This window comes from Mastigoproctus giganteus, chromosome 12 (assembly GCF_048544385.1).
Source record: "Mastigoproctus giganteus isolate SK-2022 chromosome 12, ASM4854438v1, whole genome shotgun sequence".
Lineage (NCBI taxonomy): Eukaryota > Metazoa > Arthropoda > Arachnida > Uropygi > Thelyphonidae > Mastigoproctus > Mastigoproctus giganteus.
In genome coordinates, this window is record NC_143586.1 from 33,356,611 (window position 1) to 33,383,733 (window position 27,123).

At 34.4% G+C, this 27,123-nt stretch overlaps 1 protein-coding gene across 1 annotated transcript in view; it reads right to left on the minus strand.

Moving 5' to 3' along the window:
* Nucleotides 1-276: 276 nt before the first annotated feature.
* The window catches only part of LOC150076868 (uncharacterized), a 238,521-nt gene continuing 211,674 nt past the window's right edge, over nucleotides 277-27,123 (minus strand). The window contains exon 12 of the mRNA XM_090385707.1: nucleotides 277-410. Coding sequence (XP_090241833.1) covers nucleotides 277-410 — 134 coding nt within the window. The remainder of the gene's footprint in view (nucleotides 411-27,123) is intronic.

Genomic DNA, 27,123 nt, shown 5'->3' on the forward strand with positions numbered 1-27,123 from the left:
AATATTTCTTTCTTTATAGTGCAATTAACTTCAATAATCATTTTGTTTATTTATAACCATAATATTTCTTTATAAACTACAGATTTTTGAAAATCTATTTGTAAAAATGAACTGCATGGCAAATTTTGATGGAATTGAGCTATCCAGTGTTTATTATTATTTTTTTTTATGGTAACCCCAAACACAAAGTTATTAGAACCTATAGTATTCTATTACTGTAAGTACAGGTTCCGAGGTGAGAAGACAGAAGATACTAGATACTTTTGTTCTATAACTTTATGGCACATTCTGAAGTACTGCTTTCACAGTTAAACTTAGTTCTGTAGCAATTTTCATTGGGACTGAATTACACATAAATAGTCCTAGAGTTCTATTCTGAAAAACTTTAAGCAATATGCAAATATCCAAACCTAATATAAAATTTGAAATAAAAAAAAAAGGAAATAAACCTGTAACAAATATGACTAGATATAAATCTTTCATATAATGTTTGTATATTAAAAATATTCAAAATATAAAAAAAAAAAACTATTTTATGTAAAAATTAAAATATATATATATATTTTTTAAATTTTTCTGAAATATTTATAGCATTATTTAAAGATAAACTATTATTCAATTCCTACAAAATATGAAGGTGCTCAAAAAAGGTTTACGAGCATGGCTGTTCTGAGGACTGTCAAGCTTGGTCAGACACTGCAACAGCAATCTGTATATTTATAACACAATTTCATATTCTGTAGAAATCATGTAGAAAACATTTACATTTCTTATTTGGGAACTCTTTAAAAATGTCACATACTTTCCTGTTAGAACATAGTTTTACAGGTTTGAAGAACTTAATACAGTCTATTAATGTTCTAAACATATTTGTTACAGCTTCCAGAATAAACACACTATTCACAACCAGAGTAAGAGATTAAGGTGGACCATACTAATCTCTCTCTAATTTAAGAGTAAGTAAAAGTTGTAGACTTTTAAAACTCTGTAGCAAACTTGCAACACAGTTTTAATAAGATGGTTAACAATAAACACAATCTAAGCTTCTAAATATTTTGATTTTACTTTCCTGTTTGCAGAAACACTAATCTAACAGCAATCACAGCCAGATAATTTTAAGACCCACCTAGATAGACAAAATTGCTACAAAAATATTAACAGGAGAATGGAACAGGATGAGCATTCCACTAATATAACTTACAGACTAATGGGAGACAATTTCACCAGTAATATGATGTGCTGATATGCCACTTTAATAATGCATATAATTTTTATACACATAACTTTTCTTAATGGCATGTGCACTTTGACTTCAAAAAAATAGACTTAACTGGCTTTCCAACAACATTTTCATAATTCTGCAATTCAAAAATTTATCTTATTTACAAACATAACATGAAGTAAGGTGAACTCTCAAAATGCAACTTTGTAATTTTGAATGCATGATTTACCATATCATTCTAATGCAACACAAAGAGGTTTTTAATAGTAGGGAAAAATATATCAAAACTTTGCACATATAAACACATGCATCAGCAAGTTCATTTCCTTTGTGGTAAAGTGCCAACAGAACAAAGTTACTGAATGTATATAATCTATATAATAAACTTGAACAATTTTTAATGCATTTATAATTTAAAAATAGTAACTATTATATAAAAAAGTTATATTTCAACATTTTTTTAAAATGACATTGCTATTTTATTTTGAAGAAGACTAGTTTAAGCATGTTATTCTTCTTTGCAAATCACAAGTTATTGAAATGCATAAAAAATATTTAAGGCTCACCTCTAATCACAAATATGAAAGACCATTTTATATTTTATCCTAAAATCTATATTTACATTATAATATATTTTAAATAATTTACATATGATATTAAAACTTGATACAACAAATAAGTTTGTCATATCAAGTTTTCAAAAAAAATTATGAATGTTACTGTTTTTAAGGAATGAAAAAAATGGAAGATACAATAATGAGATGAGATCATTCTATCCGTCATAAAGAATAATCAAAGTATTAATTATAAGTAATTGCTCAACTTATTTCAGATGAAAATAAGTAGAAATATATTTACTTCTTATTTGTTCTAACTATAAAGATACACAAATGAACGAAAAAAATTAATCTTGGGATTGTGCAAACTTTTAGAGTTCCATGCTTGTAGAAGGATAAGAGAAATTTACCTCAATAGGATACGTAGAACACTTCTGTATGATAACTCTCCAGAAATTAAAACAAATAAAAAGATTAACTAAAAATGACTACAGTAAAAAATCAATTGAACAATTCAAAAATTAACCAAAATTCAAAAAACAATTAAAAATAAAATTAATTAAAAATCAATTAAAATTGAACGTAAATTTGAAAAACGATTTCCTTCTTGAAGCAGACAATGCTTTTCGACACATGGTTGAAAAGTATTGTCTGCTTCAAGGGTGAGTTAGTTAGTTATTTGGTTTTTAGGAGCATTAGCAACTAAGGCCATATTGCTCCGAGATATGCGGTGGTCATTCCCTGACCTTTCCGCATCCTCTGTATTTGGTGGTGATGGGCTCAAACCCTGGTCTAATCAAGGAGCAGCAGGTGGGAAGGAAAATCGTTTTTCAAATTTACGTTCAATTTTAATTGATTTTTATTTTTAATTGTTTTTTGAATTTTGGTTAATTTTTGAATTGTGTTCAATTGATTTTTTACTGTAGTCATTTTGAGTTAATCTTTCATTCGTTTTAATTTCTGGAGAGTATCATACAGAAGTGTTCTACGTATCATATTGAAGTAAATTTCTCTTATCCTTCTACAAATGTTAATATCAATGTAGAACGTACTTAACACCACAGCTCTGTTATATACTATAAAAATACAGAGTTCCATGCTGTAATTTCACAACACCATTCTATATATTATAAACAATAATTAATTATATGATTTTATCCATTATAAAGAAAATTTAATTAAAAGTTTTAATTAAATTAATTACTCAACTTGTTTTAAATGAAAAATATTTAGAAATGTATTTATTTCCTGTTTGTTCGAATTATAAAGGTACACAATAAATATTTTAACTATAAGATGAAGAATGAACAATGAAATTAATTTGGAGATACTTTTAGGGTACATGTCGTAATTCCCCAACACAAAGTTCTTCATATCTTAGCTATGAGGAAGTCTGTTCATGTATTTTGATGTAGAAAATTTTATCCTTTTAATATTTTCAGATATCTATCTTTTGCTGAGTTACTTTTCATCCTTAATATCTATCTATATAGATATTAAGCATATTAAAATATATTAAGTATGTATATTAAGAGTAGAGACTGAAATGATGTTTAATGTCAAAACTAGCCAATAATCATGATAGTACCCAAAATTACCAACAAAATATACAAATGTCAAAGGAGGAATGTGTTCCTTATACTAGTTAAGTGGTATGACTAATGTAAATTTAAATATATTTGTACACAACCTATGCCGTGAGTGGTCCTGTCTATTACAAGATTCTCTTCAGAAATATAATAAAATTTGCAAAAAGATAGAAATATGTTTACGTTGAAGTCCAACACGTCTAGTACTAGGTAAGTCTAAACCAGAGATAGCCAGCCTATGGCATGTGTGGCCCAAGCAGCTCTTCTCAGTAGCCTGTCTCTCAATTTTGAAACAAACAACATAAAAATTGACACAACCCAGCTGAAAAATCAGATGCAAAGATAAACAGATACACTTTAATCCTTTTGTGAACACACCATGTACCATGTGGAGAGTTTATATGTATGTATGCATGTATTTGTTTTTAAAGTCATATCATCAAACAATTTGTGCATATATGAATAACATATGGCAGAACCTACTTCAATATTCTTAGACTAGAAATATTCAAGTAGGCTGCTATATATTATCTGTTTCCCAATGATTACAGATGGTTTATATATGGCAGTAAGAAAATAGCCTTGAAAATATTTTAAAAAGTTTGTAACTGTTAGCTTCAGTTATCCAATTTGGGCTTACAAAAGAGGAAAGTGAATAAATTCTCTGAATTTCTGACACACAAGTTGATTTCATCAAAATGTAGATCAAAAATCAGCTAGTACACCAAAAAGTAAAAATCAATTTTTTTATATTTTTTTTATGATTTTACTCACAATATTTTTAAAAAATTCTAATTGATTTTTGACAATAATTTCGTATTGGTTAGTCAAGTCTAGCCAAACGTTGACTAAAACAGATTCAATCACTATGTAAAAGTATATGAACATTGGACAATTAAAGTATCTATGTAAGCCAGTTATTTTTTGTATTAAATTTCTTTAATAAAAATTGTTTTAATTTTATTTATTATTTCGAGAAGTTATTTATTTTGGATTATCTGCTTAGCTAGCATGAAACTTGTTTACGTAACTGTCAAGGTTACCTGTTATCATTCACACTTATTTTCATAGCAGAAATTATCAAAAACAATATCTTAACAGTTAAGAAATCTGTTGCATTTACTAAGCTATAAACATTAAAGCTCTTTACACTATTTATTATTATTATTTTTTTTATGGTAATCCCAAACAAGAAAGGTATTAGAACATACAGTACTTTAGCACAGTGTATGAGTTGAAGGTTGAGAATGTGTGTGTGTGTGTGTGTGTGTGTGTGTGTGTGTGTGTGTGTGTGTGTGTGTGTGTGTGTGTGTGTGTGTGTGTGTGTGTGTGTGTGTGTGGAGAGAGGGCATTATCCCAGATGTGGGATTTGTGCAGAGTCAATAGCTGTTTAGAAGAAATGTTAACAGTAAGGGCAAAAAAAAAAAAAACCCTGTTTTCTGTTGCAGAGGAAACAATATTTGTGATATGCTTAAGCTGAGAGATTTGATGTCAATGTAATCCCCAACAGAGATGTGTGATCACATCTCTGTTGGGGATTCAAAGATGAGCATGGAAGCAACACTTTTTTGTGAGAGAAATAAGGACTGAGTATTAGAAGGATTGAAGTCAAAAAAGTTTATTTATCCCACTGAAGAATTAACTGGAGATTAGCATTTAAGGATTTAATGGTAGATATTTAAGAAGATGAAGCTGTTTGTGCAGAGCAAAGTTCCTCAAACAGAAGGTGGAATGCAGTTGTGTTATCGCTGCAAACTATGGACATACAGATCACGAAAACAGTGAAAAAAAAACAAGAGTTGAACCTTGAGGAATGTCAACGTTAGTTGAGAAAATAGAAAACAATAAGTAGTTAGGGAGAAACTGGTAGCCGAATTGTAAAAAAAAAAAAAAAAAAACCAACTAGAATTCTAAACATGACTAAAAGCATTGTAAACATCAAGAATAACTGCTTGAATTTTTTTTTTTTTTTTACTATTTTTTTTTTAATCAAAAGCATGAAAAGGAGGACTTCTTTGAGCTTTCTGTATTTTTGTGGTCAGCAGTTTTGCCTGCTTACATATTGACCACTTTTAAACAAAAAAAAAAAAAAAAAAAAAGAGAAGAAGAATGGCATTAGTTATTTTACAATTTCAAAGTTCCAACTTCATATACTACATTGCTAAATGCTCATTACCACAAGCATTAACACTACAGCACTTATTAGACAGCCTGAACTGTGCCTGGCACAAAAATAGAAGAGAATTTGAAGTCAACCTACTTTCCACAATTTTAAAAGTACCAAATTTCATTAACTATTTTAAAATTTCAATGTTTAATTATATTGCTAATTAATTAACAACAGAGAATTTTTTCTGTAGTAAAAACTAGAATTAAGGAGAACTGTTCCTGGGTAGGTAGGTAGGCCTAAGTGCAAAAAAAAAAAAAAAAACTGGCATATATTTTAAAATTACAAACGTGTTAGGCAAAAACTGAAATTGTTTGCATAATTGAAATAGCATTTATTACATATAAATGAACTTAGCTCTATATTCACGATTCATTAAAAATTTAAAAAGCATCTAATGAGTATGCTGTGGTCCTGGGATAATGTATGCAGTCACCATTGCAAGTTTCTCATGTTCAAATTTATATGTTGCCGCTAAAAAATGCACAGGCTGTTGTTAACTGAGCACCGTTCAATTTAACTGTCAGAACCATAAAGCAGCAAACTCCTCTTGGCTAGAAACTGTTAAAAGAGCATAAAAACAAAACAACAAAAAAAAAAAAAAACTCGCTTTTGAACTTTGGGGAAGGGGTGGTATTCCATAAACTATGTACAAAGAGTTTCATTTAAACCTCAATTTAAATATCTAATGATAAAAATTATTGCCATGTTTCTTTCCCATAAGTTAATTTTGGCTTTGATAAGAGCTATTATTTTTTATACAGCATTTCATAATAAGTAGGATTAAATGAAAGAAAAATTAATAAAAGTTCATTAGATCTCCATGACAAGGGAAGTGGCTGAACAGAGTTTATTAATTGAATTTTGAAATAAGATTTTTAGAAATCTTAATTTGCTGTAAGCTACTTGGCTTCTTCTGGGGCAGAAAGATGATAGAAGCAAAGAAGCCATTACTATTATTTATATACTACACTAGCATCTAAGGTTATATTGCAGCACGTGTATTAAGTATATATGAATGTTTGTGTTCATGGGCCAATATGCCTGCTGATAAACCTGAAATAACTTATTTTGGGGGGGGGGGGTAATCTTCTTCTACCTGAGATGGGGTAACAACAGGCCTGATTAAAGATGGCTTAAAGGATTCCTCACATCTCAGATGGGATATGAATCCAAACCTCTCCAAACGAGGGGATGCTGATATGTTATGCTATGTAAAAATCTTATTTCCATATTCTAAATCAATAAATTCTGTTCAGCCAGAACACAAAGCCGCCTGTGTTATCTGAGAAAATGTTTTTTAACCCACTAGATCAGATCTGCAGAAAGTAATTCAACAAGCCTTAATTCAATCAATAAACATATTTAAATTATGGGTTTAAGCATGTTTATTGATTCGGAGCTGGAATTATATTTAGATACCGAATGAGATGCCAAAGTTCTCTACCAAAGTTCTCTACTACTTTGAGTGTGCCACCACACTCAAAGTAGTAGAGAACAAAAAAATACTCCTTGGGGTAAGTGTGCAGCAAGACGTGAAGTTCTCTGAGCAGTGCAGATGGACTGCTAGGACAGCTCATGGGGTTTCATCAATGATATACAGAAATTTTGCCACACAAGGATAAGGAGGTAACCATCCCATTGTATAAGGTATAAGGCAATCATTATGCCCCACCTTGAGTACTGCATACAGGTCTGGAAGCCTCATTTTAGGAAGGATGTGGATCTGTTGGAATGGGTGCAGAGAAGGGCAAAGAGATTAGTGAGGGGAGAGAACAAAAGGGTATTCTTATCAAAAAAAGTCCTGCAAATTGCAGCATCTGGAAATTAGGCACCTGCAAGGAAATCTGATTGAGATGTTTATGGCTTTGAAAGAACTGAGCAAGCTAAATGCTGATGGCATTCTTGCTCTAGCTTATACGGCACACGAGCAGAGGTGGAGAGAGGAAGGATGGTTGCACGACAGATATGGGGAAGAAGGTTAACCCCCCCCCCCCCAAATAAGTTATTCCAGGTTTAACAGCATGTGCAGCATTGCTTTTACATTATGTTTTAACATTACATTACAGTTCCCTCACCTCTAATTGGCTTTACAATTCAACCTATAATTTTCTTAATTCATCATAACATATCCACATTCTTTTTAAAAACCTACAATGCTTCCTATTTCTACTATCCTCACCCTTTTAGTTTTTGGCAATTTGTGTATTTTTCACTTCAATCTCTGTACCTTTATCAGACCTATCAATTCCTACATACATATATAAACTTTTGCATCTATTACTGCTGTTTTGCACATTTTGGTGCATCTGTCATATCATACTTTTTTATTTTCAACTATGAACCGATACTACATGTTTAAACTCATGATTATATATTACATTTCATATATATACTTTATATATATTTCGTATGGCAAGCCAATCAAGATTAAGGGCGTCACAAAAGGAATATATTCTTAAAATAATTTAGAAATGCCAATTAATATAAATTAGCCCTTCCCCCTGATGGCACAGGTCTGAATTGTGCAAAATACCATTATAAAAGCTAACAATGTGACCATTAGCATAAAACAAAAATAAATAAATAAAACAGACTGACCATTAAGCTCCATTTTGTCAGAAGGGCACAAAGCTAACAATGGTCATGGAATCTGCATTTTAAACGTAAAAAAAAAAAAAAAACCAACGTTGCTGACTTGCCAGATACACCAATCAACTGCCAATGCAACAGACTTGAATAATAGTGGCCCTTATGCAGTGAAAAATTATACCACAACAGCTTGGAGCACTTAAAAGTAACACCAAACCACATTCACACATTCAGTGGTTTGGTGTTACCTTGAAAAACAAAACTGAATTACAGATGACAGTATGGGTGGTGCATTAGCGTCTCAACCCACTACTAACAAAGTAACATGCAAAAATAAACTTAAATTAAATGAGTAGTAAAGAAAAAATAAATAAAAGAAATAAAGAGACAATAAAGCAAACATCAGAGGTGGCAAAGCATTACCTACCACATGCTGCAGAAACAACTAGACTATATAAATTAAGAATATGCTAGTCATATGGCAAGCCAGATAAGTAATGAATAGGAAGTAAACTAGTGCATAACTATAGTAACAAAAAAAAGAAGGGGAAAATAAATCGAGATTAAGGGTGTTGCAGAAGGAATGCATTCCTAAAATAATTTAGAAGAAATGTCAATTAATATAAATTTATAAAAATGCCAGTTAATATAAATTTATAAAAAATGCCAATTAATACCTGAAACTTCCAAGTCTTCTGTATTACATTTTGTATTGAGTGTTCACCTTATTCGTATTTGTATGAACAACTTCAGTTCGGAGTAGAAATGCACATGATGGGCTAATTCATATTTTCTCGAGGTAGGAAGGGTGACAAAATCACTCGGGAAAAGTACTACTGATGACATACTATAAAGTCAATTATAACATTACAACTAATTTATACAGAATTCTAATAACATTAACATGCAAAAAGTTATTTAACAAGAATGAGAGATCAACTTAAGGTAATGAAACATCTACAAATGAGGAAAGGAGATTTTTTATGGGGATTAACTTGGGACAACAGTTTTATGAAGCACCTATAGTGTAGTCGAGGAAGGTCAGAAGCAATGCTTAAAAAACCTTGAATCTATCCAGTTGTCTGTACATGCAGATTCTGGACCGGAAACTTTACATCAACAGCTGGATCAGGAAAGTCTGTAAAATAAATGAATTATTTTAATGTTGATGTCTAGTCTTAGACTGTAACCTGCTCATACTACAATGCATATGTATGTGTACATATATATATAAAAAAAGCATATTATAAAAAAATATGACAAATAAAAATAAAGATGATGGTAGTACGAAACGTCCGGGAATTATATTTTTTATAATATGCTCATTCTTACATTTCCATCCATTGCTGCTGCTTTGCACGCTTCGGTGCATTTGCCATATCCTATCCTGTTTATTTTACCTTCAAATTTCTTATCTGTTTTTACTCTTTAATACTATCTCTTAAATATTTTATCAACTTAAGAATTAGTTATTTGCTGCTTTGCGCGATACTATTCTTAAAAATACACCCATTTATGTTTTTCAGTCTTTTGATGGTCTTGTTTGTAATTCTGTTTTGCCATTTGGCCTATGCTGGCTTTAATCTTTAATCTATAGTTAATCTACTTTGGAATCACAGCATATGACAATGGTTTCATACTTTTTTTTTTTTTTTGAAATTATCTACGACAATGTAAGACTTAATATAAAAAACACTACAAAGTATTTTAAGATTTTTTTTATTAAGCACTGAAAAATTTACAGCAAAAAAATATCGAAATGACTAATATTAACTGTACTATTTTTCATCAAAATATCATCATGAGATTTTATCATGCCTTACACAGACATGGCATTCCGGCAATTAACTTTATAAGTGGCTTGACTAACATTCCAAGCGATCTGCAATGTTTCCTATAAATTTTGGGAAGAACTCACAGACTTCATGGGCAAGATGATCTCATAAAAGCTCTATTAGGTTTAAGTCAGGTGACTGGGGGGCGGCCAAACCATAATTTGCAATACCCACCTCCTGTTGTTTAGTTGCTAGAAAGTCCCTTAGAGGATCGTTGTCTTGCAGCATAAAATTTCTTCCACAAGGTCAAAGTCCAGAGGATAATGCATTATGTTCAAGAAAGTTTTTTATAGCCTTCTTTTCTTAAAATTCCTTCAATTCTGACAATATCATCCGTTCCAGAAAAACAGAAGCAACCCCAGCTCGTGACAGAACCACCACTGCGCTTGGCTGTAGACACTAAACAAAGTGGCACCATTTTTCTTGAGTTGTCTCATATAAACTCTACACTTGGATCCAAAAATTTCAAATTTGGATTAATCTGTGTCCACAGTATATTTTTCCACTCTTCAATTGTCCAATGTTGATAGTCCTTAGCCCAAGCTTGCTGTTTCTTTTGATTTTCTAGTTTTAATAAGAGCTTTTGGATTGCAACATGGGCACAAAAATCTGCTTGTTTAAGACAAAGTTATACAGTGGATGTAGACACAGGAGTTTCTCTGTTCCTGTTGAACTCAGCTCGGATTTCAGGTGCAGTAAGTCATCGACTGCATTTAGAAATCAGTGTTATGGTTTTATATTGTGCTTCTGTTGTTATGCACAGTTACCCTGTTCGTGGTTTACCCTTTAAACTGTCAGTCCATGAATCATTGAATGGTAGTTAGTACTCCTTTATATGAAACATCTAGTTTTTTTGCCGATACTTTTCATAGAATAATTTTCTTTATACAAAATTATAATAGTCCTCCTTTATTCACAAATCAGTTCCTTATTTTTTACAATGTTTATCACGAAACTCATAAAACTTACACCAAACACACTTGTTGAATCGTGGGTGATTGATTTTATAAGTTGGTATTAGCATTAGCAAATGATGCAAGAAAGAAAGCTTATACAGCATCAACCAAAAAAAAAAAAAAAAAAAAAATTATATACCAGATACATAATGAGTTACTGCTGCTCTATTCTGTGACTGATACAGAACTGGCAGCCGTTAAAAACATCTTTACTGCAGGAACTCATTATGAAACTGGTACAGTAAAATAAATAAAAAAGTATTGCTGCTTTATTTTTATTGAAAAAATAATTTTGGTACAATGAAATACAATGGAATTTTTCATTGTACTAGTGTACAACGAAATATTTCATATAAAATATATTATAACAACACTAAAATTATTGGTCTATGGTAACTGAAATAAGATATATAATTGTGACACTCAAATGATTTTAATCCCGAGCGAATACTCCATCAATTTTCATTCCATTATGTGTAGTATTTACTAAAGTATTTGACTTAATATCTAAATTGAAGACATCTTTCATAAATTTACGCAACTTCTTTCCAGCCTCAGAATTTAATTATAGATTGAAATCACCAGCGAGAACTATAGGTATACGATCCAGTGGCTCTTCCATTAATTTTGCACCTTCAATGGAATAAGGCACCAAATTCTTGTTTATGAATTTTTGAATTATATCTAACAACATCCCTGGAGTGATATATATGGCAACGACGAAAATAGATTCACTTTCGAATAGGCACGAAGATCCACAAATGTCTCCAATTTCATCTGATACCACTGTCACATTGCTGCTATTATATTGTGCAAAGATATGTGGTGTACTGATGATAGTTATACCTTCACGTTGATATATCGCAATACCACCACTACAAACATACGACTTTTTAAATTGGAATGGTTTAAGTAATATATGTTCATCATTATCCAACAACGTTTCACTTAATATCAATATTTTGGATTGCTGTAAGATTGTGTCCGTTTCGATAGTCCATAAACTTCGTACATTCATTGACGATATAGATATACCACTTTGTAATTTTTCAAGCGATCTAGTTCAGCACAAAATTCTATATTACTAGTGGCTTTACCGTGGTGAAATGTGAAATCATCGTGGGGATTTGTAATATATAAACCTTGCAATGAGGTCACTCGTGATGATGTAATGTATACAAGTTGCTTTTGATGATCTTTCTCATAATTATATACAACTTTGTTGAAGGTCCCTCCTTGAGATTTATGTATAGTCAAAGCACAAGCACATACTAAAGGAAATTGTGTAAGTCTACATGTAAATTTCCTATTGTTCTTGAATGGAATCGTAATTGATCATTTTATAATAGGTACAGGTCGACTAGGTAAAGGTTTATCTTTCACATATTGTTTATAACGAGATCAAAGGTTATGTCCTATTACTCGTTTAACTGTTTCGTCGTCCTCAAATTCAAAATATACTAAAGTACCGATTGCACCGTTTACCAATCCATTGATCACGTCTATATTTGTAGTAATCATGTACGGTTTTCCTTTCAATAATAGTAGAATGTATGGAAGTCCTGCAGTTTCAGTCACTGATATTTAATGAATTTTATTTCTAATCCCTTGTGGACATAAATTAGTAGCATCTTCTTTGGTAACAAATCTCAATTCTATCATCTTAAGTTCATCTGGTAATAACGCTTCTCCATTGCCTATTTTTGTAAGAATTTTAGAAAATGTACTATTGGACTGTCAAAAAACTTGTACTAATTCATAAAATTGAATCAATCAATCAAATCAAATTATAGTGAAGGTCATAATTCTGGAGCAATCTCTAATGACTTGTTTATAACCCCAGAGGCTCACATCTGGTGAATATGGGCTTGGCACACCCAGTGGCTGGTGCAGCATAAGCCTCAGGCTTCCTTGCACCATATGGCTTTTATAAATAATAATAATTTCTTTCAATTCCAATATAGAACGAGCAATATTAGCTGTTATTCCTACTGATTTAAATGCAATTTGCAAGTTTTCTGCGGTAGGTATTCGCATAATTTTCATTGCCATATATAGAAAATGTTGGGGAGTTACTTCAAGACAATCAGATCTACCAACGTCACTCGATGCCATCATAAAAGTAGTAATTTTCAATCCATTTTAATTTTCGTGCATGTCCCAAATATACAGCTGGAAAAGAAAGTTCTTCTGCATGTATATCAAATATGAAACTTGTTGGAGATGATTTCTGACCCAGTGCTATACATAAATATTTATCTTCAGACCATAATAATGTTTGTCATTGAATTAACAATAGTTCATCATAACTGTTGACAGGTTCCACAATTTCATCTGAATATTCCTGTTCACTATCATAATTTGTCCCCAAGAAATCGTCACTCACTTTTATGCCATAGAATTTATAGAAAGGTGAGTTTATCAAATACCATAACCATATTTTTGTTATTTTCTTCTGCACACATCTTTGTAGATATGATGATTTATGTATGAGTCTTCGTTTTATACGAACATAATGGTATAATGGTCATCTAATTCTCTAGATTATTGATGAACCATCGTATTTACATTAACTGGTACATTAAACATATAGATTAGTGCAAAGGTATCATTTTAACGTAGCCATCTACCAAAGTAGTTAAATTAATTAATTAAATTGGCATCGTTTTGGTTATATCTCATATTGTGAATACCTTGACGAGTTGCCATGGTATTGTACTACCTCAAATAAGTAACACTTCATTAGTGGAGAAGACTACTGTTACTTATTCTCAGCAGATACCACCAGCCAGACGGCACCGTTTCAAAGCTTGTTGGCATCTCCTCAGTGGGTGGGCAGATACCCTGATGTTGCAATAGTGACAATCCAGTAATGAAGTATAATTTCACAATATGAGAGATGCCTGATGGTGTGCAGTGATATAGACTATAAAATATTTAAGGGCAAAGGCCTCGTGCTAGGAGGTAGAATGACTAACATATTAGCATTAGTAGAGGAATACGATGCAAAAAAGCAAGCTTACACAGCATCAGCCAAAAAAAAAAAAAAAACCCCTCCCATTTCATCGCTCCATTCGTTCCAAATTCCTGTCCAGCTCAGCCTTAAATTTATTTAGGCTATTAGCTTCCACAACAAAAGATGGAAGCCTCTTCCACCAATCAACTACCTGCTGGCTAAAGGCAAATTTCCACACATCTATTCTACAACTATCTTTCCTCAATTTGAAACTGTGCCACCTCAGGTTCTTAGTCTGAGCAAGACAAAGAATCCCATCAGCATTCAGCTTGCTCAACCCATTCAAGGCTTTATATACTTCAATCAGATCACCTGGCAGGTGCTTACTCTCCAGGCGCTGCAATTTGTAGAACTTAAGCCTTTCTTGATAAGAGCACCCCTTTGTTCCTCTCACCAATCTTGTTGCCCTTCTTTGTACTCGTTCTAGCAACTCTACATCCTTTCTAAAATGAGGCCTCCAGACCTGTACATAGCACTCTAGGTGTGGCCTGACCATTGCCTTGTATAACAGGATTATTACCTCCCCGTCCCTGCTAGCAAAATCCCTATATATCATTGACAAGACTCCATGACCTGAACTGACAGCCTGTCTGCACTGCTCAGCGAACTTCATATTTGACTGCACAATTACCCCCAGGTCTTTTTCCACTTTCCTCAGTGTAGTACCACCCAGCTGGTACATTTCCCTTTGGTTATTGTTACCCATATGCAATACTTTGCATTTGTCAATGTTAAACTCCAGTTGGCACTTCTCAGTCCATTTTCCCAACTTATCTAGATCCAGTTGGAGTAGCATACTGTCATTAACAACCTTGCCAACCTTTGTATCATCTGCAAACTTGGACATTAAACCTGATATACCTTCATCAATATCATTGATAAATATGCAAAACAACAATGGGCCCAACACCGAACCCTGGGGAACTCCACTAATAACATTTGTCCATGAAGAGCAGTGTCAAAAGTTTTCAGTATCAAAAGCTTTTCTGAAATACGAGTATATGATATCAAAATTATTTTTGGCATTCAATTTCTTTGTGACCAAATCATAGTAACCAATCAAATTGGTCAGACAAGACCTCCCTTTTGACAAACCCATGCTGTGTCTCGACTATTACTGCAGTCTTGTATAGATGATCCTGCAATGCTTCTTTAACCATTATTCCATTATTTTCCCTGGGAACACAAGTTAAACTAACAGGTCTGTAGTTATTTGTGCCACCTTTTGAACCTCCTTTGTGAATTGGTGATACAGTTGTACATCTCCAGTCCATGGGGACCTCCCCTGAGTCCAAGGAAGCTCTCATAATTATGGCTTAGGGTCTGCTTAATTCCTTTGCTGCCTCCTTCAATATAACTGGATAGATCCCCTCCACCCCTAGATGCCTTCCTTATGTTTAACTTCAACAATTTCTCCTCCACTTTATTAGAAAATCACTTAGCTCCCTGTTAGCATTTGATAAACTTCTAGCACTCCCCTCATTGAATAACTCCTCATGTGTGAATGTAAATGCAAAATACTTATTCAGTTTATCAGCTACCTGAGTATGATCATCAATAGTCAACCCATCTATATAAAGTGGTCCAATCTGATTCATCCCTTTCCTTCTAGAGTTTACATAAGTAAAGAACTCCTTGCTGTTTTTCTTTGCATCCTTTGCCAAAGATTTCTCATAATCTGCCTTCACCTGCCTAACCTCCTTTGTGACTTGATTACAGACTGGTTTAGTAGTAGTGGCATGTGATGCAAGAAAGCAAGTGTATGAGCTTATGCAGCATCAGCCAAAAAAAAAAAAAAAAAAAATCACACCATTCCCTCCAAATGCCTGTCCAGTTCCTCCTTAAATTTTTTATTCAATCTATCAACTTCCACAATGACAGATGGAAGTTTGTTCCAGCAGTTAACCACCCGCTGACTAAAGGCAAATTTCCGCACATCTATTCTACATCTGTCCTTTCTTAATTTGAATTTATGCCCCCTTAGGTTCGTAATCTGAACAAGTGGAAGAATCCCATCAGAATTCAGCGTGCTCAACCCATTCAAGGGTTGAGCATGCTTATACCTGCCATAGGCTTCTGTGTTGCCTGATACCTTATATGCATCCCATACATTCTTCTTCTCTGCCACTAGCCTCATTAATTCATCTGACATCCATTTAGGCCTAAACCTTGAACAGTATTTTTTAGTTGGAATGAAAAGCCTAGTAGCCTCCAAAATTAAGTCCCTGAAGGTTCCCATTTAGAATTCACTGTTGGTAACATCATCAGTTGATCCCACTGTACAGAATTTAAAAACTGTCTGAGACCTCTGTAGTCAACTTTACGAAAGCAAAAGCCCTTTCCTTTAGGCTCGATGGTAGTTACATCTTTAAATAATTCCCACATCAATAGAATGTGATCACTGTCGCCCAATGGTTCCTTTATCTGCTGATTCTTAATGCATGAAGAATCACTACTGATAATCAGATCAAGAGTATTATCCCTCTGGTTGCCTCTCAAACATGTTGCTGTAGAAAACAGTCATTCAATAAATTCACAAAAGTCTTGCTAGTGTGGGAGTGACCAACCCACAAGTTCCAGTCAATATCTGGAAAGTTAAAATCTCCCAATATAAGACATTCTGATTTACTGGCCCACTCTATTTCTCTGCACAATTGCTCATTATACTCATCAGATTCATTAGGCCTATAACACACACCTACTCTCGTTTTTCCCTTTCCCAGTGCTTATTTCACACCAAACAGACTCAACACTGCATTGTCCACCAGCATCAATTGGATACATTTCCTTAGATTTTATGTTTTTATTAACTAACAGCATAACCCCTCCTCACTTCCTATCCTGTCTATCCTTCCTATTCCAACTCTGAACTGCCTATATCTGTGTGACACCACATCTCTGTTATCCCAACAATATCTGCCTTTGATGTCTTGACTAGCACTTCAAGCTCATCAAATTTATTAATTATACTCCTAGCATTGGTGTACATGCAGGTATATATGCACTGCACCTGTTCCTGCTCCTAGCCACCCTAACACAGCCCATGTATTTACTTGTTCCACTATGACTCCCAGCAGTCCTTGAAATATCCATTACCTTGCTTTCCAGTTTGCTGCCCGTTCTAATAGAAGCAGTGCAAGAATCACTTTTGCCTCTGCCTGCGGCCACTGTTAAACTTTTAGTCTGTGTATCCCCCCCCAAGCTAGCAGTTTTCCGACCCACCTAACATTGCCTCGATAGCATCAGCAAATATTCTTGAATCCTTTATATTTAAGTGTATCCCATCCCTGTAGAAGCAGTCTCTCCTGTCAACAAGCACAGACCAGGTTGAAATAAATTCTACCCCTTTTGCCTTGCACAATCTCTTCAGGGCCGAAATGACTGACAAGGCTCTCATCATATACTCCCTCCTATCATGTCTGGACAGAATTGCAGACACTTTCACATTCAACCCTAACTCGCGACTTTTTTTCAACATTGACCTGTACTTGTTGAGTAAATCTGTAGATCTCTTACTCTTGATGTCATTAGTTCCAACGTGTACAACAATATCACCTTTGTGCTCTGAAAAGATGATATCTGCTCTACAACGTCATCAACTTTTGCCCCTGCAGACATACCCTGGTCCTGTTCCACCTATTCTTCTTACATAGTATATTCCCCGCCTCCCTGACAATAGATTCACCAACAATAACTAGTTCCTTTGGGACCAGGGCATTCTGCCTTGGAGATTGCCTCTGTGATGCCTGATGCACAGGAGTGAGCTCTGTCGTTGAGAGCCTGATGGGCCCTCCATATTAATTTCATCAAGGGCATTTACTCTACACCTCAAGCTCTCATAGACGCCCATCAGAACGCTGAGTTGGTGCCTAATTTCTTGTCACTCCAGACACCTAGCACACACAAAGGCATCTCCTTGGCTAGATCATGTCCTGTTTTAGAAAGTCAGCAAACACTTCACATTTCGCACATTTTTTGAGACTGTGATGCGTTGGAGAATCGCCCCCTTCATTTCTCCCCCGAGCCACAGCACTCTCGCTAGTCTGTGATATGATTTCCGCTTAAATACAATTTAATTAACAATGAAATTGAATAAGATTAATAGTATTTTTGATTAATTGATAATACAGCGGATTCTGGTTATTTGGGCCACTGGTTAATCGAGGCAGCTGTTTATTTGGGGCAAATCTTAAAAAATAGAACCCAATCAAGAAAATAGCCAGGGTTTACTTCGCTTAACCAGGGTTTAATTGGGAGAACATACCGCTTAATCGGGGCAAGAGACCGCAGCACTGGAGATTACCCTATGATTGCCTGCGACCGTACCACGTAGTTCGGTCGGATTTCTGGAGGTCACAACCATAAAACAAAAAAATAATTATCAGTCACCTGTTTATTGGGCTTTTCTGTTAGTGCAATCTATCATAAACGGATAGTAAACTCGATCTTATTGAATTTGCGATAATACTGACAGCAGGAATTCTGGGTTATTATGATGAAATGTGTTTACACTTCCATGGAATCTTCAATCATATAAAAAAATTTATTTTCAGAATCTTCTCTATTTTTAAAGCTTCGTAACTTGTTACTCCATTCTCACTTGCAAGTATCATGTTACTCGCAATTTGTGTGTGCTGAGTTCTTTGTTATTGATTGCTTATCTTTTTACTGTTTTAAATTTTAACCCTCACCCACAAATGTCAGTGAACAGAAATGTTAACTAGTTAGTATGTACATATTACAGTATGTATTAATTATTCTGATTATCACATATCATTTAATTTTTTAATTGGTAAGGTAATAAAGGGTAAATTTTGTGATCAATATTCTTTACTTTTATAGCCTGTGGATAATATTCCTCCTATTTTTGCTAATTAGAATCGCTATTTAAAAGAATTAAAATTCAATTCACAAACGTGATCACAATGACTGGTGCTTACTACACATCGTATAGTGAACAGTACTTTACTATGGTGAGTCCACTGTAACGTGATTTGATTGTACAGTGAATCAATTGTAAAGCAGGGGTGCATTGTATTTTTAACTTTTTTTACATGAAACTTCAAATAATTGGGGCAGCCGCTTAATCGGGCCAAAATGCACTAGTCCTGATGTGTCCCAAATAACTGGAATCGACTGTACTATAATAAGCTAACAGATTCCTAATAAGTGCTTCATATTACGCTATCTAGTTTTACTTTATACCTTCGCTATCAGTTCGATATATACGTTAAGCTATTTCTTATCGACTACAATATTATGGCTAGTTCAACAATATTGGTGCCAACACCGGGAGTCATAACTTCCAAAAATCGCTGGTTAAATTCAAAATAAGAAGCTGATGAACGCTACTAAACCTATTTAATATCTCCATAAAACACAATGTACTATGTTAAATAATGAAGAATACGTTAAAAATTAAAAAATACTTATCCCTTTACAGCAGCCAAAATCCACAGGCCGTATTGTCTAGGTTAGCACTAATATTATTATTATAATTAGCCATATGATTGATGCAAGGAAGCCTGAGGCTTTCGCTGCACCAGCCAAAAAAAAATTTGATTTACCCTGTGACCCATACAGAAAGAGAGAAGTAGAAGGAAATCACCAAGAAACAGAAGAATGATGATATCCAGCTCAGGACCCTGGGTGTGCCAAGCCCCTGTGGTAAATATAGGTTAGTGCAAAAGCATAATAACATATAGGTTAGTGCAATAGTGACAACCCAGTTATACTTCATAACACGGTTGTCACTATTGCAACACCAGAGTACCTGCCCACCCACTGAGGAGAAGCCAACAAGCTTTGAAACGGTGCCGTCTGGGTAGTGGTATCTGCTAAGAATAAGTAACAGTAGTCTTCTCCACTGGTGAAGTGTTACTTATTTGAGGTAGTACAATAGCATGGCAACTTGTTGTGAAGGTATTCACAATATGAGATATAACCAAAATGATGACAATTTAATTAATTAATTTAACTACTTTGGTAGATGGCTACATTAAAATGATGCTTTTGCACTAAACCTATATGTTAGGTCATTCTACTTCGTAGCATGAGGCATTTATTACTTGTCCAATGATCCCATATTGTCCATGTTCAAAACGTAAACGACGAATTTGCATAAAGGGTAATCACGGTGATATCAAACACTCAGTTACAACATCCAGTGGAGGCAAATGAGTAGGATACGTTGGATATATAAATCCATTTTACGTGGCCATAGTTGGTATCCATCCCTATTTTAATGAAGCATGACATGTATTACACGTCATGAAAGTATTCACTTCTTGTAAATGAAATTCATTTTGAAGTAATTCATATGAAGTTGTTGGAAATGGTTTCAAATCTAATTGAAACCATAAATGATCACAAACATTACAACTAATTCCAAATGGGTTTTTGTACACTAGTTTTTCAAACTCGCGGTCAAGCTCGTGTAGACATATAGGGATGTAATCAGGAAACTCATTATTAGCCATTTCTAATTTCGCTTCTCTTCATGCACAATATTCCTTCATTCGTTCCGCTGGAGTTTTAGATTCCCGATAAGTATCAGGCATAGTAGAACTCTGTGGTTGAATTTCATTATTATTCGGAATAGTTTGAACTTCTAATTTCCTTTTCCTCCATTCACGATATTCCTTCATTATTTTAGCTTGAGTTTTTTTGGGCGCAGTTTGAGAACTCCCAGGCATAACAAAACACTGTTGTTGAATTTCATCTGGATTCACATTTCTGTCTAACTTCCCTTTCTTTCTTTCATGATATTCCTTCGAACGCTGGGATGTAGATTTTGGCACAATAACTCGCGTATTAATCATTATGCTGATATGACGGTATAATGTAGCATGTCACTGCAACTTGTTGCATCACTGCACTTGTTGAATATAGTTGAGTTTTCTTGGGTGCATGCATTGTACTTGTTGCATCACTGCACGCAACAAGTGCAACACATGCACATCGGGTTTCGTGATGATTTCTAGGTAACATAATGCTTTTTTCCAAATAATGCTGGTAAAAAGAGTTTTTAACGTCAAAAAAAAAAAAAAAAAAAAAAAATCACGACACACCTCATTCCACCTATTCATTCCCTCCAATAGTTTGTCCAGTTCTTCCTTGAATTTATTTAAACTATCAATTTCCACAACAACAGATGGAAGTTTACAACAATCAACCTCCCTTTGGCTAGAGGCAAACTTCTGCAACTGTCCTTCCTTAATTTGAATTTCTGCACCCCCTCATGTGTTTGGTCTGAACAAAAGGAAGAATCCCACCAGAATTGAGCTTGCATAATCCATTCAAAGCCTTAAACACCTCAATCAGATCACCTCCTTACCTCTGCTAGCAAAATTTCTGTATATAATTGACAAAACCCCATGAGCTGTCCTGGCAGCCTGTCTGCATTACTCAGAGAACTTCATATCTGAATGCACAATTACCCCCAGCTCTTTTTCATTTTCCACTAACCTGAGTGCAGTACCACACACAGTTGGTATGTTACTCTGGAGTTACTGCTACCTATATGCAGTACTTTGCATTTATCAATGTTAAACTTCGATTGCCATTTCTCAACCCTAACTTTTCTAGATTCTGTTATAGTAGCATACTAAAAAATACATAAAAAATAGATTTAATTTCACAAAATCAAGATAAAATGTTTGATAACAGTTGTGAAACTGTTATCAAACACATTTTTTCAGCTAAACTCGGTTCAGCTGAAAAGAGCTTAGTGTCACACAATGAGCTCTCTCTCTCTCTCTCTCTCTCTCTCTCTCTCTCTCTCTCTCTCTCTCTCTCTCTCTCTGTGTCTCTCATCTCTTCTAAAGTAATGTCAAATTGATCAGTGGCTCATACAAGCTCTGTGACCAGCTTATGCAGCTGTCTAATTTCCTATGTCCCAAATGTGTAATAGAGCAGCCATGTGCACCTGTCATTTCATTGGCAGACATCAAGATGAAATTTTCTTCTTGATGATTCCTCTCTCTCTCTCTCTCTCTCTCTCTCTCTCTCTCTCTCACGGTAACTCGGGAATTTTTTTTTTTTGGCTGGTGCAGTATCATCAGCTAATAATAATAATAAATAAATTTCCTGTTTTTTTAGCAGTAATTAGCAAGAGCAGTTAGTGCAAGTATCATTAGGGTTACTGAATGAGTGGCAGTGCTAGAAGAGAGAAATATCACTCTTTTCTGCATGTAAACACCAAATAATAACCAAAATAGGGATACTCTCTCTTTAGCAGATATGTACAATTACACATAATAAACAACACAGTATTTGTTTTAATGTACAACTTGTATATATTGAGCTGCACAACTATTATGGTGGCACATACAAAAATCAGTAACTTTTGTTATCATGCAAGAAATTGAAAAAGGTTTCACATTCCTTATTGTGCATTCCTTAAGAAGAATATATTGATTTTTTTTTTAAATTCACAAATATGAAAAATTTTTTTCTCTGCAGTACATCCATTGTCATTTTCATAGTGTGTATGTGTGGTGACTTAGATACACAGCACTTGTGTGTTGGGAAATCATGCATTTTGTATCATTGCAATCAGTATTTTTTATTTTATTTGTTTTTAGTAGTGTAAACGAAACTGATTATATTTACCCATTTTGGTACTACCGACTTTAAAATTAATTTTAAAGTCAATAAGGCAAAATTTTAAGTCAAAATTCTAAGGGAATAAATGATGTCTGCTCATGCCTATTTTATTCTCTACTGTTTTTATGTAATTTTGTTAAGTCCGACAAAAAAGGTTTTTTTCTAGTCTATTTTGGTCTCGTATAATTTTATGTTAGTGCATGATCACACCTTACTCCCATTCACAATCCCTTTATCCACAGCAGAATCCTGCCCCTAATGCCACACTGATACAATTGGTACAGCAGTCCCTCATGGGGAACAGCATCAAAAGCTTTTCTGAAATTTAAGTATATGGATATCAACATTATGTTTTGCATCATAGTATCAGGTTAGACAAGACTGCATCTTAAAAAATCCATTTGTGATTGCCGTATAACTGCATTTCTGTCTAAATGGTCCTGCATTACTTCTTTAGTCAGTAACTCCATTATTTTCTGTGGAAGAGAAGTAAAGATTACAGGCCTGTAATTACTCACTTCACACTTTCTGCCCCCCTTTGCGAATTGGGTAAACTTTCAAAAATCTCTAATCCAATATGGACTTCCCCTAAATCCATGCATGCTTTCATAATTATGGCTCACTATAATTGAAAAGATACCATCCACCCCAGGTGCTGGATTTATATTTAGCTTCAACAATTTTTCTTCTACTTTCCTCTCAGTTATCACAAAATCATTCAGCTCCATGTAATTTGATATACTTCTGGCATCCTCATCCCTAAAAAGTTCCTCATATGTGAACACATATATAAAATATCTATTCAATTTGTTAGCAACCACAGCAGGACTGTCAACTGTTATACCATTCATAAATAGCAGACCAATGTGATTCATCCCTTGCCTTCTAGAGTTTACACAAATAACGAAGTCTTTGCTACTTTTCTTTGTCAGAAACTTGTTGTAATCTGCCGTAGTTTATCTAACCCACTTTGTGACTTGGCTTGCAGACTAGTTTATACCTACTATAGTTTTCTTTATCTCCTCATAATTTATAATCATTCCCATGCATATTTCTTCTCTACCACTAGTCTCATCAGGTTATATGACATCCATTTAGATCTAAACCTTGAACATTATTTCTCAGTTGATATAAAAAGCCTAGTAGCTTCTATGATTACTTCACTGAATGCTTTCCATTTAGAATTTGCTGTAGGTAACATCATGAATTTGGTCCCGCAAAATAGAATTTAAAAATTGTGTGATACCATTAGCCATCTTTATGAAAGCAAAACTACTTACCTTTGTTCTTGACAGTAGTTACATCTTTAGGTAAATTCCACATTAAAACACTGCAATCACTGCCATCCAGTGATTGTTTTATCTGCAGATTCTTATTGCACAGAGTTTGTTGCTGATAAACAGGTCAAGCTTATTGCTTTTCTTTGTTGTCTCTCTTAACATGCTGGCATAAAAAACAGTCATCCAAAAAAAAAAAAAATCCAATAAAGTATTGCTATTGTGTAAGTGACCAACCCACAAATTCCATTAAATATTTAAACCTCCAGTATATCAGACATTCTGATTTAGAAGTCCACTATTTCTTTGTATAGTCGTTTAATATACTTATCACAGTCATTAGGCCTATAATACTCCTACTCTCATTTCTTATGTTGCACCAAACTGAGTCAACGTTGCACTAGCCACCCACATCAACTAGATGTACTTCCTTAGATTTTATGTACTTAACTAAGAGAATAACTCCCCTTCTTGTCTTGTCTGTCCTTTCTGTATACATTGTACTCCACATATTCAAATTCTAAATCCCTTACATCTGAGTGATACAATGTCTAATACCCCCCCATGTCTGCATTTTATGACTTGACCAGTACTCAAATTTATTACCTATGCTCCTAGCATTGGTATATATACAAGTACACATGTACCTGTTTTTACTCTTATGAGTAACCCTAATATAGCCCATGTATTTTCTTGCTCCACAAGGAACCCCACCAGACCTCGAAATACTGCTGCTTTTGGCTGCTATTAACCTATTAGTTGTGTAGCTCTCTCCCAAGCTAGCAGTTTTCTGACCCGCCCAACACTGCTTGATAGCATCAACAAATATTTTTGTACCCCTTCTATTTAAGTGTACCTGTCCCTGTAAAAACAGTCTTTCCTGTTAACAAGCCTAGACCATGCTGAGAAAAATTCTTACATACAAGCCTTGCACATTCTCTCCAGGGTCAAATTGATTGACAAGGCAGAAATGCACACACTTCAAATTTAATCCTTGCTCATGACTTTTTCTCAACACTGCCCTTCATTTGTCAAATAAATCCTCAGATCTCCTACTAATAATATCATTAGTCAAATTTGAACATCTGCAGGCAAACAAACTCTGGTGCTGTTCCACCTTTCCCTTTTATGAAGTTCGGTGTTAGAGTTTCACTATCTGTATCTGATACAGATAGTGAATCATCAATATTCCAACAGCTATATTCATTATCAATATTCCAACAGCTACATTCAGTATCAATATCTATATTCATTATTTATGTGTCTTGGATAATTTCCAGGATGTTTTCTGCCTACTATACTATACTATGTAAAAAGCTGAATATAATACTGTAAACTACTTCTTTCTACTTGTTATTGCCTTATATCTTCAACAATACTAATGATTAGAGAAAATTTAGAGCAAGATTGATTATTTCTACTAGTATCATAAATGTTACTAATTTTTTGCCTTATTTAGCATCAGCTTGCATTATGATCTATTTCTTATTTAGAAATTAGTCTTAATTAGCTATCAAATTATTGGGATTTTAGAATTATTTATTCACATACAACCACTTTCCATATCAACATAACTAGTTGCTAGGATCATCACTAGTATAGAGATGGGAAGTTAGCTCTTGGAAAACCTGAGTACAAACTAGAGTGCAGTTGGAAAACCTGAGTACAAACTAGAGTGCACCTGAGTGCATTTGTGGACTTTTTAACTATCTTTACATCGTGTTGTTGGTACTAATACTAAGTCATATACAACCAGAGTAAAGTTTCCTGCAATTTTATATATTTATATTCTAAATGAAATATTCATATACTTTTAACTCCCTGCTGAAAGTTAAAAACATAGAATATTTCAGCACTCTGGGGAATTACAGGATACCCACGGATGGTCACACGTAAAACTAAATTGTGTGAAACATTTGCTATATTGCAAATGTTTAAATCAGGTATTTAAAGAGTTGGGTGCCTTCAAAAGAATGTTTGTATCTATACCTGTAAATTTTGCACATAAAATGATTATAGTGTATGTAGTAGTAGTAGTGGCACATGATGCAAGAAAGCAAGTGTAGGAGCTTATGCAGCATCAGCCAAAAAAAAAAAAAAAAATCACACCATTCCCTCCAAATGCCTGTCCAGTTCCTCCTTAAATTTATTTAACCTATCAACTTCTACAACGACAGATGGAAGTTTGTTCCAGCAATTAACCACCCGCTGGCTAAAGGCAAATTTCCGCACATCTATTCTACATCTGTCCTTTCTTAATTTGAACTTATGTCCCCGTAGGTTGGTAATCTGAACAAGTGGAAGGATCCCATCAGAATTCAGCGTGCTCAACCCATTCAAGGCCTTATAGACCTCAATCAGATCACCGCTCAGGTGCCTAGTCTCCAGCCACTGCAATTTGCAGAACTTAAGCCTCTCTTGGTAAGAGAATCCCTTCATTCCCCTCACCAATCGTGTTGCTCTTCTCTGTACACGCTCAAGCAACTCTACATCCTTCCTAAAATGAGGCCTCCAGACCTGTACGCAGTACTCAAGGCGTGGCCTGACCATTGCCTTATACAGAGGGACAATCACCTCCTTTTCCCTGCTAGCAAAATTCCTATATATCATTGACAAAACCCCATGACCTGCCCTAGCAGCCTGTCTGCACTGCTCAGAAAACTTCATATCTGACTGCACAATTACTCCCAGGTCTTTTTCATTTTCTACCACCTTAAGTGTAGTACCACACAGTTGGTACGTTTCTCTGGGGTTACTTCTACCCATATGCAGTACTTTGCATTTGTCAAGGTTGAACTTCAGTTGCCACTTCTTAGCCCATCTGCCCAAATTATCTAGATCCTGTTGCAGTAGCACACTGCCATTACTGTCATTAACAACCCTGCCAACCTTTGTGTCATCTGCAAACTTCGACATTAAGCCTGATATACCTTCATCAATATCATTGATAAATACACAAAACAACAGTGGACCCAACACCGAACCCTGTGGGACTCCACTAATAACATTAGTCCACGAAGAGCAGCACCCATTGATTACCACCCTCTGTCTTCTCCCACTTAACCATCCTTTTATCCATTGTAGCAACTTACCCTTAATACCATTCTGCTCCAATTTGTACAGTAGTCTTCCATGCGCAACAGTGTCAAAAGCTTTCCTGAAATCCAAGTATATGATATCAAAATTATTTTTTGCATCCAGTTCCTTTGTGATCACATCATAATAACCAATCAAATTTGTCAGACAAGACTTTCCCTTAACAAACCCATGCTATGTTTGAATTATTGCTGCAGTCTTGTCTAGAT